The following is an 11,422-nucleotide window of genomic DNA, read 5'->3' as shown; positions in this document are numbered from 1 at the left end:
AGTGCAGCAAAGAGAAAGATCCGTCTAAAAATATTAGTAAAAGTGTTAAAAGAAAGTGTTAGCAGTACTAATTTACAAAATTGTGCTACATTGAGATAGCCATAGGAGCAACTGTAAACGCACAGTAGGAAAGAGAGGACTACGAAATGCCGGTCGATATTTGTAGTCAACCCCACACTTTGCTCAGTACAAGAAGGTAAACTAAACGTACATACATACATATGTATAAATTATGGCTCAATGAAAGTGACAGGGCTGAAATATATTGAAATTTAGCCTATCTCGGTACGATTTCGTGATGGTCGATGGTCGATTATCCATCCAGTCATTCTTATCGCGCTGGACTGCAATATCCACTAATTGGCAAGCTAGACGAGCCAGTACATACTATAAATAACATATGTATATGATACTCGTGGTAAAAAGAAGCGAACAAATTTGATCTTTTTTATGAGCAATTATTTTTCCAGCGCTGGTCATATATTAAGCAAATCTAATGAGAGGCGTTATCTGATAATTAAAGTATTTTCAAGTCATTGAGGTGAAGGGATCCATATCAAACAGCAACCACTCTTCCGAATGCTGAATAAATAAAGCATATTTATCTACGAATGCCTGCCCACTTGGCCTTTCAGATACGCCTTAGCTGGCGCACCCCCTACATTGTTAGTTCACGAAAAAAACAAATTACATACTTGAATATTATTTACATGGGAAACGCTGAAATGTTGTTGGCATTGAAATCTAGAATTATCGTTTTTGTTGTATTTGTACAGAAGGAAAAGCGGACGGAGAGAAAAAATTTGCTATAGCATATCAAGTTCTGATGAGTATGCGATTTAGACCCAATCCGACCAATCAGATCAAGATTTTCATCCATTTCCTAAATTTGTAAAATCTGTTAAAATGTATCGACTTTGTCGCCGGTATGGAAATAGACTTAATGCATTCGAAATTTTAAATCTATTCAGGCTATCTTCGGGGGTCAAAGCTTTGAGTGCCCTTGAATTTCGAGCGTTCGTGTATTTGTATGGGAGTTGTTTTTCGAAAGATTTGTTCTAATGCAGCTACTATAAGAAATAGTGACGACATATGTATTTTTTTGTTGACTCAGTTTTTATTATTACATATTTAAGAGGTTAAATTGTTTTTTTGAACGATCTTTGCTATGGTGGCTATATGATTTAGAGACGCGAACTTGCCTTTTCCGACAACTTTTAGAAAAGAGAGTCAAATTATGCGTAGTTGCCAAGAACTCGACAATATTTATGGGGGATACTTTGGGGGTACTTATCCTGCCTTGTGACATCAAAAACATTTATCCTTTGTTCATTTGCAGCGGAACAACAGATACCTCGCTGTCGTTAAACTCATTGTCCCTGACGTCTGCTCTGCCGCCGACCGATACAGATCTTCATCATACACCTCACAACATGAACAAATTGTGTCGCCAAGTGTCAATTGAGTCGCCCGGGCCGGGGGCTAAAAACTGCGTCTTCAACTTTTTTGTGCCCATCGAGGACACGCCAGCACTGGGTGCTCGGATCAGGATTGTGTGCGCAGGCGCATGCTACCGCCGACGGGATCGCTCCAATTCTATAACCAGCATGTCGTCAGTGTCCTCAGAGTTGAGCGATTACTGTCCGTCGGTGAATTCGATGTCGCCCGCTCACCAGGGCATTCGAGAGGGCTCGTTCTTTCCGGGCTTCGAGGTAGCAGGCGTAATTGAGGCCCTTGGCTCAGAGGTCACAGAAACCAACAACTGTGGACTGCGGATCGGACAGCGCGTTATTGTCTATCCGTTCGATGAGACCCCGGCCGGTTATGCCGAGCTCCTGGTGGTACCCGATTTGAAGCACATCGTGCCCATACCCGACAGCCTGCCAATGGAGGTGGCGGCTATGCTGCCCACGGGCGCCCTATTGGCCATGAACGCCGTCTTCAAGGCCCAAGCCGTGGTCACACAGATCCTCGCTCAGCGCGCAAGCTCTGATCCAAAGAAGAAGTGCAAAATCCTAATTGTCGGAACTGGCGGTCTTGCACTGTGGGCAGTGCGTATTGCTTCCTATCATTTTGCCTTGGCTGGCGCCGATAATGTGGACATCACAGTGGCTAGTCTTCGAGACGAGGGCTTCCGTTTGGCCACAGAAATTAAGAAGTAAGTGAAATTGAATTGTGCTGCTCCAGACTGAATACTTACATGAAAATTCTGTGTTCGTGTCTTTCCCCCTGCAGTGTCAGTGTTGTTCAGTGGAATGAATGCTTGTATGAGCCACAGCTTATTGAGCGCACCAAGGATGTATGCGGTGGGGCTGTCGATGTGGTGATTGACTTTGGTACAACTTCCAGAAGTCTCCATCGGTCCATGCACTGCCTGTCTAAGGGTGGTGTGGTCTTGATCAGCGACGAGGTGGCCGAGAAGTTGCTACCAAAGTTTTCAAGGCTGTCGAACGAGTACCAGCAGGAGATTACACCAATTTCAAATGGTACCGCCGAACAGCTGGCGGAACTGGTGGAGCTGGTTGCCACAAAGAAGATTGAGCCGCCGCCACACTCCGTGTTCCCCTGCGAGCAGGCCGCCGAGGTTATCCAGAAGCTGTGTAACTCCGAAATACCAGGACGCGCCATTCTTCGCTTCCACGACATAGAATAGACGTTGGGTCGGAGGCCAAGCAGCATATTCTCTGCTATCAAAACATTAATTCATTCAATATCGATATTTGTTAGTTGTATTCAAGTGACACACAACCACAAAACACTGCAAGCAACCTGCAACACTCTCGAAGCGGATTAAATTGTGCTTAATTTGTTGTTGGCTCTTGTTTTGTAACATTATTTAGGACTGTAGCCATACGCAGTGATGCTTATCCTCATTTCGTTTCATTGATTTGATTTAGAGTTCTAAGAATTTTGAGTATTATTGTATGTACATATAGATTGTGATTTATTTTATTTTTAAGCAAACCAAACCAAACCACACCCGAGATACTCGTACTTTTGCGTATATGAGTACAGGTCATCCAACACTAACTTAACCCCAAACAACCCAATGAGAATCAGTAGTCGAATATTATGCTTCTTTAATGATTTAGTACAGGACACAAAGCAGAAGCGGATTACAGAATAAATGTTATACGTATTATACATAAAATTGTTACGCATGCGATGCAAGACGTTTAATTCAATTGCTTGATGTTTATACTCATTACGTACGTACCCAAAACAACATTATACTCTACTCTTATTCATAAATAAAAGCACACCAATTACCAATGCAAAAGATTCTCTGGCAGCCATCTATAGCCCAACGATGACTCAGTAATCATCATGCTACTGTTCGGAGCTAGTTCTTTACTTTCACTGCACCGGACGCCAGGTACTTTTGTTCTCCAAGAGTATGTAGTATATATACTATAGTATATAGTATCGTGTCAAATTCTTATAGTTTAGCGTGAATTAAGGTTTTACCGTGATATTCTGACAGCCATGCCACGACAGTTCCACTTTGTATTAGAGACTGTGTATATAGCCCTCCTTATCCGACAACACATCATAGAAGGCGCTCATTGACCACTCCGATTTGTAGATATATTGTAAGCGTATAAAAAAGTTTAATATTATATAAACGGATAAGCGACTATATTCTGGATCATGCAAGAGCGCCGCCGAAGACTTCGGGCATATCGGAAGTCACGCAGAAAATTCTCCTGCACCGTTTACGGCATCACCTTGGCCTGGCTGGTGCTGGCCCTAACCCAGTGGTTGGCTGTCTGCTTGCTGTAAGTTTAGTTGAGACTTGGTGCAGTGGTGCCGTTGAATCTTTGCATTCTAATCTTTAGAAAGGACTTCCGAGATAACGTCAACAAGTATTATTGGATAAGTTTGATATTCTTTATTTCTGCTATGCTTTTGTTCACGATGTTTATATTCATCAAGAGGCTGCGATTCGTGCTCTGCCTAAATTGGCTGCTCAGCTTACTCATTGTAAGTAGTTGTGATTCGATATGGTAAGACAGTCGGTTGAGTTTTCTCATGTTTATATCCGTTTAGGTGGAGTTTCTGATCATCGGACTATTCGCGCTGTCGGCGCAAACTGATTGGAAAAACTTGATCGCATGGTTCCTCATCTGTGCGCTCTTGACATATCTGTTCATATTAATCGGATCCATTTTACCGGTAAATATAGCTATGTACATACATCTCTAAGCCCCGATCTCGACCTCATAATCTTTCATAGCAAGACCTTACTCTGAATGTAGTCATTCTGTTTGTGGTAGCTTTCCTCATCCTTTCTATCACCGTCTTCATGAGTATGATGCATAAAATTATGAATATGTCGTATTCGTTCTACGCTTATATGGTTTGTATTGGGCTCATTGTGCTGATGGTAGGTCTAGGTTTCGTCCCATGGATATACTCCTATATGGCTTCTTTTATCCTTATCCTTCTCAGTTCGTGATGTACCATGCCCAGACAATCAATGGCGGACGCTTTGCGGAGATGCGTCTCCGAGACTACCTGCTGGCATCTCTCATCCTCTTCAACGACTTCATCATCATTTACATGTTAACCATCTACCCACAGGTTATCAACAGCAAAAAGTCAACGCCGTCCAACACTACAGATTCATATCATTCCAAAGACAGAAGTTATGAAGAGAGCACGACCACAACTGAGTTAGTTATAAATTGGGGTTGAGTTGACCAAATAGAAGGATGGAAGGCACGCATTGCCAACAATTTTGTTCCTGGGTTTAACTTCATAAACTAAAAATCGAATGTCTTGGATTTAAATTTTAACGTTTTATTGAGGTGTGGTCCGTGGTGAGTTTCGTAATAAACTAAATAATAACAAACGCGACGAACAGTGTTGGAAAGCAAACGAAAATAAATTGCGCCAAAAAGAAGCAACGCAAAGAAGAGATTGTGGAACAGAAAACTCAACCTATTTAAAATAGCTGACGAATCAGAATTTCGGCACTAAAACAGCTCGACTCTCAATAAATCAACAACGCTATGGTTAACAAAGAAAATGTGATTAGTTGTTGCCAGCAGGTGAAGTGGATCGGTAGCCACGACCCCAGCAAGTTTGTGAAAAATCTTGAGCACAAAAACGTGTACTTCTATGAAAAGTGCATTTACGGGCCATTGACACTAACAGTGGGAGAATACATATTGGTGTCCAATGCAGATGCGGCAGAACCAGATACGGTGGATGGTTGCGATGTCGCCAAGATCCTTTATCTGTACGAGCTTCGAGAAATGACCCACAAAGAGCCCTGCCGAGCCATCGTCCAGTGGTACTCTCGTCCAAGCGCCATTCCGCATAAGGAGTTTGATGCAGACGATATTGCCGTTGACTTCAACCTGGAAGTGATCGAAGAGCATCGTCCCTACGACAACGACGTGGCCTTGGGAGCCATTTACCGAAAGTGTCTGGTACTGGAAAGCACATCACAACTCTCTGCCGAGCAGATAGTGCAACGCGCTTCAGTTAAACTGAAATCTTCTGACTACCCCATGTTTGTAAGCCGATACAAGTTCATCAAGGTGAAGAAGCTTTATCGCCTGATACCCCTGGAGATACAGCTGGACGAGCCCGATGACAAATCATCATCCCGATCACGGAAATCGCTATCAAACCGTAATGAACCCAAATCAGGTTCAGCCTCAGCGCGAAAAGCTAAGATGTTGGCTGTTGCTGGTGAGGCACCTACCACGGAGAAACGAAGGCGGGCTTCCATGGCCGCGGCCAGTTCGCTGGAGTTTGTGGATGTCAACTACTTCAACTGCGAGAACAAAGTGTCGCCCATCAAGATAGTAGGGGGTCGCAGCGTGGTGCGGCTTTCGGAGAAGAAAAAGAGCTCTTCCAGAGCTGAGGCAGAGGTTAATGCCAACTATCTGACGGCTTCCCCGCTGACAGAAAAGAACGCCAAAGTGGACACGCCCAAGTCCAGGGCGTCGGCTGCACGCCGTAACCTGAATCTGAGTTTGGACAGAGGCGCAGACAGCACAGCGGACTCGGACTGTCTGAATTATTCAATAGTGCAGCAGACGCCGGACCCAAAGACACCCTCAAATGATATGAAAATTAAACTGCGCATCTCAGAGCGAAGAAAGTCTGTGCGCCTTGCTTCGATAGATCACGATCCCCTAGCCGTTGACGATCCCAAAGACACACCTACCACACAGGGACGCAAGCGACTTGGTGTCAACAATGGGGACATTTATCACACTCCCACTAAGAAAGCGAGGGAGCCGCTGGACATCAATACCGGTGCCCAGGAGACTCCCTCGACGCGACGGAAGAGCATCCTTAAGTCGGCCACTAGTCGACTGGGTAAGTCGATAGGTTGTGCCCTATTAGGCGACCCACTCTAATCTTCTCTACTATAGCTGAGGGCACACCCAGAAGAAGCATCCAACTATCCAACATTGTGGAGCAGCGTGTGTTCAAAGACAATGAAATAATATCGACACCTAAAAGAGGGCGCAAAACGAAGTCCATTGAGGACGCGGACGCAGACTACTCGCCAAGATCTGTTCAGAAAACGCCCACTCGAGCTCGACGCACAAGCGCCACTGCCAAGTCAACAGTGACCCCGATTCGTGGCACCGCTGCAACTTCAGCTTCAGCTGCACCGATAACTCCTTCACAAAAGCTGAAGAAAATACGCGCCGGCGAGCTCAGTCCTAGCATGCAGCAGCGATCGGGCAAGCCCGTGGATGAATCTCGCAAGTCCCAGTTGCAACTGGCACGTGAGCAGCTACACGTCTCCGTTGTGCCCAAGAGCCTGCCGTGTCGCGAAAAGGAGTTCGAGAACATCTACAGTTTTCTGGAGGGCAAGATTCAGGACCAGTGCGGTGGCTGTATGTATGTATCTGGCGTCCCTGGCACTGGTAAGACTGCCACTGTCACAGGAGTCATTCGCACACTTCAACGCCTAGTCAGCCAGGACAAGCTAGCCGACTTTGATTTTCTGGAGATTAACGGAATGCGCCTGACCGAGCCGCGCCAGGCCTACGTCCAGATATACAAACAGCTCACTGGCAAGACCGTGTCTTGGGAGCATGCTCACACGCTGCTGGAGAAGCGTTTCACCACGCCAGCACCGAGGCGCGTGACCACAGTTCTGCTAGTAGATGAACTGGACATATTGTGCAACAGGCGCCAGGATGTGGTCTACAATCTGCTCGATTGGCCGACCAAATCAGCTGCCAGACTGGTTGTGGTCACAATAGCCAACACAATGGATCTCCCTGAACGTCTGCTAATGGGTAAGCTATCAATCCTCCAAATCCATCAAGCAGTTCCACTAAAGTCTTGACAATTTTCCAGGCAAAGTAACATCCCGTCTGGGCCTCACTCGCCTCACGTTCCAGCCATATACTCACAAGCAGCTGCAGGAAATCGTCACCGCCCGCCTGGGCGGGTCGGAGGCGTTTAAGGGGGAGGCTGTCCAACTGGTGGCGCGCAAGGTGGCCGCTGTGTCGGGTGATGCTCGTCGTGCGCTGGATATTTGCCGTCGGGCCACGGAAATAGCTGACACTGCTCGTGATAAGTGTGTGACAATGCTGCACGTGCAGCAGGCGCTTGGCGAGATGATAGCGAGCGCAAAGGTACAGGCCATAAAGAACTGTTCGCGACTGGAACAGATCTTCTTGCAAGCTGTGGCTGCTGAGGTCACACGCACTGGTGTCGAGGAATCCACCTTCATGGGTGTGTACACCCAGGTGGAGACAATTGCGGCGTTCATGGGAGTCTCCCTGCCACCGCCAGGACGAGCCTTGCGGCTCTGCGCCAAGCTGGGGGCCGAGCGCCTCATCATAAGCGAGCACTCGCGCAACGATCTCTTTCAGAAAATTCTGCTGAACGTCAGCGCTGACGATATCCACTATGCCCTCCGTGTGGGAGAGATTGCGGCTGCCAACTGATTATCATTCATATTACTTAATAGACAATTTCATAGCTCACTATCCATCCACATGTTTTCTTACGTTAAGCGTTTTAAAAGTAATATAATTAATATTTAAGCGTCCTGTTTAAACAATTTAAAGTACAAACTCGTTATTAAAAAAACAAAATAGAACACCAGCACCGTGTAACAGTCGTAAAGCACTTTCGGTGAGAAGACGGAATAAATAAAGAGGTGGTAGCGGAAGCCAACCATTAGACAGAGGTAGAAGGCTGTCGGCAGCATGACTAGGCTGGCATAGAGCGGAGCTACCAGCGAGTCCGCGGCAATCGAGTAGGGTGGTTGCAGCTGCATAATGCCCACACTGCGCAGATCAGAACGGAGCGTGTGTACAATAAGGTAGAGGAAGGAATGTATTTCCGCGCTGTACGTATTGAGGGTGACGAACAGCGCGACAATGGCCGGATTGTAGCTCGTCTGACCTATGTAGCCCGGCGTCAGGTCAATTGTCGAGAGGCTGTTCGAGTTTCCCTGGTAGAAATAGAACATTCTGGCCACAAATATGGTCATGATGATCTTGTACACATGAACAAGTCGCACCGAGAACTTTCTGGCACTGGTGCCAAAGGCATCGCATAGCTTGTACGTCTCATCCAGAGCTATGAGCAGCGTAGGCAGGAGTATAATGTTCTGTACCTTCTGCAACAAAGCCGCCAGCAGTAGGGAGCTAGTCAGATTAGCTTGCAGCAACTGCAGTAGAACGCTTTTTGGCGGCATCTCATCGAATCTTTTATCTAAACGAGTTTGTGGAAGCGCCGCCCGATAGCCCAGCACCAAGACCAGTGCAAGGCAGCACCAAAATATCACCAGAGTGGGGACCATGATGCGAGATCTGTAAAACATTAAGCGATTAGTATAGTTTTTTCGGCTTACAGATCGATTCAAGCATACGTCAGGTACGGGGGCAGCTCGAAGAACTGCACCTGGCCGTTGAGACCGCGATAGCAGTATACCACAAGGAATGCTGCTCCACTTGCAATGCTCTGCGGCAGTTGGCTAAACTTGCGCAGGCGTGCCCAAAGCAACATCAGCGAGAACAACATAAGGGTGCTGCGGATGGCATGAAACCTGTGCAGGTAACGCATGAGCGTGAGCAGAATAAGCACCACAAAAATCTTGCGCTGTTGCCAAAGACATGCATAGGCAATCTTGTGCAAGTGCCGCCCGTCCAGCTCCACATTGGCCTTGGTGATGCGTCGTCGCAACGTCCTAAGTGCGGTGAACAGGATGAGAGTGTTGCCCAAATAGTACCAGGTCTTGTACTCGAACTCTATGAATGACGAGGATCCCAGCGTAAAGGTGCGAATGGCAAAGCATACGAGCAGGGGTAGCGGCAATGGAATGGAGAGCCTCAGGCGACGAGTGTATACAGGTGGCAGGACTATCTTCAGAAGAGCCTGCGCTACATCGAATGTTATATAAATGGACAAGGCCAGGGGCACGACGATTAGGATGCTATAAAGCATTGAGCTTGTGAAGATTATATCGAATATATGGCTGGCCACATTGAGCACAGCAGCCATAGCCGTACAGACCAGCAATTGCCCCGCCTTGAGGCTGTCCAATTTTAACTGATCCGTTATGTCCAAGAACAGGACGCTAAGCACGATATGAAGGGATGTCTGAAAAATTATTGAAAACGGATGCTGTACATTGAATGCATTGCATGAACTTACGGCGGTGGTAAGCGACAGTCCCAATACAATGAATCCGTAGTCAAACTTTACCAGCGACTCTGAGAGGAGCCCGGAAATCTCGCGAGCCAAACGAATGTAATTCAACTTGGCATTCTGATAGAGCACCTGGCTGGTCCCGCTGCCGTCCCCATCCCGAAGCGGCAACAGCAGCTGCCTGTGCAGCAGAGTCGCGTTTTGATACCAGGTGTAGTAATCTAAAAATATTATATAGCTTGCTCAGTTAATATAAATAAGGTGGATATTGTAGCATACACACCGCTGCGGCGCACTTTTTCATGGCCGAACTTTACTCTGGCCTTGTTCAACAGGTGATGGGCGTTGTAAAAGTAGGCGTACATCTCGTGCTCCAATGATAATGACTGCAGCATCTCCGGTATCAGGCAGCCAATGGACAGGGAAGGTATCTCAACAGACAGTAGAACCGCCAAGGTGGGTGCTAAGTCGATTTGGTTATATCGCTTACTGCCAGAACTGAACAAAGTTGAAACTCGATTAACAGAAGCACCCAGGTTTAATGTAAGCGGGCCTGTACCTGGGCTTGGAGCAGTTCTTCGAATACAAATACAGCGGCACCAGAGTTTCCGCTGGCGTGTTGCCTCCATGTCCACCGCCATCAGCCATGCCGTGGTCGCCTGTCAACAGGACCATGTAGTTTGGAAAGTTCTGCGGTTGTGTTCATTTCAAAATATTTAGACTTAGCAGAAATACCTGATTTTTCAAATTTCTCTCACCCTATGATCCAGTATCTTTTGAACCGACTCGTCCATTTCCTTCAGTTTGTGTTGCACCTTTGGACTCTCATTGCCCTCGACATGGCCAATGTGGTCCAAGCCTAGATAGTGCAGTATCAGTAAGGACCAGTCATTCATCTCCAGCTCTGACTCCAGCACTTTAGTCACGTTTCTGTCGCCCTGCGCCAAATCAAATTATTATTTGATCCGATAATTTGTTGGGTGGCAATTACGCACCTCGTAGAAGTCGTTGACGAAAAAGGAGTCGTTGTTCTCCGCACGCCGTGTAAACTCACTGGGGAACAGGTTTACCCAGGTGTGGTCACCGGCAAAGGACACGACGCGGTTCCGTTGTTTAAGCCGATGAAGCAGTGAGTCCTCCAATTGCTCTGTGTGGCCCACATTGAGTGCTATGTCGATAAAGTTGGAGAGGGTGCCGGTGGTAATGCTTTTCAGTCGTGGCATCGTCACCGTCGGTATGTCCACGTGAAGCGTCAACTTTTCGCAGGCCCTGGCAAACGCTACTGGCATGGACGTGGCACTAGGAAAGTCTTCGCGCAAAGCATCCACAAGGAATAGTATAAAGGAGTCGTAGCTCGGTGGCGGCGGTTCCAGCCTGAAAAGAGAACACGTTATCAGGTTGTTATCTGGTCGCGTGCCGACACCGATTTGTTCACCTACTTTATGCCATGGAGTGTTGTTGGCCGGTCATTGGGTATGCTCTTTTCTTCCTCCGACGCCGAATAAGAGGCTGGAAAAAATCCAATAAGGAAGAGAACGGCTCCGCACATGAACAGAGTTAGCATGCAGAGCGTGTACCCCATCCGACTCTTGTGGTGCTCCATTTCGCTTTTTGCATTGGAAATTGCCCGGCTCCTGACTGTAAACTCCGAAAGTGCCGCCCGCCTGTCAGTTTCAGAAGATAAACAAAGCGTATCGATAGCAGCCGAGAGACGATACTAACGATACAATATATATTTGTGTCCGTTCAGGCACAGAAAATGTACCAAACGAATTTG

The 11,422-nt window shown here is 46.9% G+C and overlaps 4 protein-coding genes across 4 annotated transcripts; 3 read left to right on the top strand and 1 right to left on the bottom strand.

Annotated features, from left to right (window-relative positions):
* Positions 1 to 3,151, top strand: LOC6602071 (zinc-type alcohol dehydrogenase-like protein C1773.06c). Its single transcript, XM_026986664.1, has 3 exons — positions 1 to 196; positions 1,340 to 2,158; positions 2,236 to 3,151. Exons 1-3 carry the CDS (start codon positions 147 to 149, stop codon positions 2,651 to 2,653), a joined length of 1,287 nt encoding a protein of 428 aa, XP_026842465.1. The 5' UTR covers positions 1 to 146; the 3' UTR covers positions 2,654 to 3,151.
* A 66-nt stretch (positions 3,152 to 3,217) lies between these two features.
* On the top strand, positions 3,218 to 4,783 carry LOC6602047. Its single transcript, XM_026986665.1, has 4 exons — positions 3,218 to 3,779; positions 3,840 to 3,984; positions 4,051 to 4,176; positions 4,585 to 4,783. Exons 1-4 carry the CDS (start codon positions 3,652 to 3,654, stop codon positions 4,696 to 4,698), a joined length of 513 nt encoding a protein of 170 aa, XP_026842466.1. The 5' UTR covers positions 3,218 to 3,651; the 3' UTR covers positions 4,699 to 4,783.
* Positions 4,784 to 4,899: 116 nt separating this feature from the next.
* Positions 4,900 to 8,011, top strand: LOC6602048 (origin recognition complex subunit 1). The gene is made up of 3 exons (XM_002027143.2): positions 4,900 to 6,339; positions 6,396 to 7,277; positions 7,339 to 8,011. The coding sequence occupies exons 1-3, from the start codon at positions 5,016 to 5,018 to the stop codon at positions 7,932 to 7,934; spliced, it is 2,802 nt and encodes a 933-aa protein (XP_002027179.1). The 5' UTR covers positions 4,900 to 5,015; the 3' UTR covers positions 7,935 to 8,011.
* Positions 7,999 to 11,295, bottom strand: LOC6602049 (GPI ethanolamine phosphate transferase 2). Its single transcript, XM_002027144.2, has 8 exons — positions 11,085 to 11,295; positions 10,641 to 11,019; positions 10,404 to 10,583; positions 10,205 to 10,335; positions 9,929 to 10,143; positions 9,652 to 9,866; positions 8,867 to 9,597; positions 7,999 to 8,807 (listed from the first exon to the last, which is right to left on the bottom strand). The coding sequence occupies exons 1-8, from the start codon at positions 11,246 to 11,248 to the stop codon at positions 8,030 to 8,032; spliced, it is 2,793 nt and encodes a 930-aa protein (XP_002027180.2). The 5' UTR covers positions 11,249 to 11,295; the 3' UTR covers positions 7,999 to 8,029.
* Between the last annotated feature and the right edge of the window lie 127 nt (positions 11,296 to 11,422).

The sequence above is a fragment of the Drosophila persimilis genome, unplaced genomic scaffold (genome assembly GCF_003286085.1).
Source record: "Drosophila persimilis strain 14011-0111.01,24,50 unplaced genomic scaffold, DperRS2 tig00000002-arrow-pilon, whole genome shotgun sequence".
Lineage (NCBI taxonomy): Eukaryota > Metazoa > Arthropoda > Insecta > Diptera > Drosophilidae > Drosophila > Drosophila persimilis.
This window is presented reverse-complemented; position numbering and strand designations above follow the sequence as displayed.

Bases quoted from the DNA above. Each gene is read 5' to 3' on its own strand.
- LOC6602071 (XM_026986664.1), top strand. From the start codon at position 147: ATGCCGGTCGATATTTGTAGTCAACCCCACACTTTGCTCAGTACAAGA. The intron at 197-1,339 runs GTAAACTAAACG...GTTCATTTGCAG, and splicing joins ACTTTGCTCAGTACAAGAAG to CGGAACAACAGATACCTCGC. The intron at 2,159-2,235 runs GTAAGTGAAATT...TTCCCCCTGCAG, and splicing joins TTGGCCACAGAAATTAAGAA to TGTCAGTGTTGTTCAGTGGA.
- LOC6602048 (XM_002027143.2), top strand. From the start codon at position 5,016: ATGGTTAACAAAGAAAATGTGATTAGTTGTTGCCAGCAGGTGAAGTGG. The intron at 6,340-6,395 runs GTAAGTCGATAG...TCTCTACTATAG, and splicing joins GTCGGCCACTAGTCGACTGG to CTGAGGGCACACCCAGAAGA. The intron at 7,278-7,338 runs GTAAGCTATCAA...ACAATTTTCCAG, and splicing joins CCCTGAACGTCTGCTAATGG to GCAAAGTAACATCCCGTCTG.
- LOC6602047 (XM_026986665.1), top strand. From the start codon at position 3,652: ATGCAAGAGCGCCGCCGAAGACTTCGGGCATATCGGAAGTCACGCAGA. The intron at 3,780-3,839 runs GTAAGTTTAGTT...TCTAATCTTTAG, and splicing joins TGGTTGGCTGTCTGCTTGCT to AAAGGACTTCCGAGATAACG. The intron at 4,177-4,584 runs GTAAATATAGCT...ATCTACCCACAG, and splicing joins TAATCGGATCCATTTTACCG to GTTATCAACAGCAAAAAGTC.
- LOC6602049 (XM_002027144.2), bottom strand. From the start codon at position 11,248: ATGGAGCACCACAAGAGTCGGATGGGGTACACGCTCTGCATGCTAACT. The intron at 10,336-10,403 runs GTGAGAGAAATT...ACACAACCGCAG, and splicing joins AAAAGATACTGGATCATAGG to AACTTTCCAAACTACATGGT. The intron at 9,867-9,928 runs GTGTGTATGCTA...TAATATTTTTAG, and splicing joins TGAAAAAGTGCGCCGCAGCG to ATTACTACACCTGGTATCAA.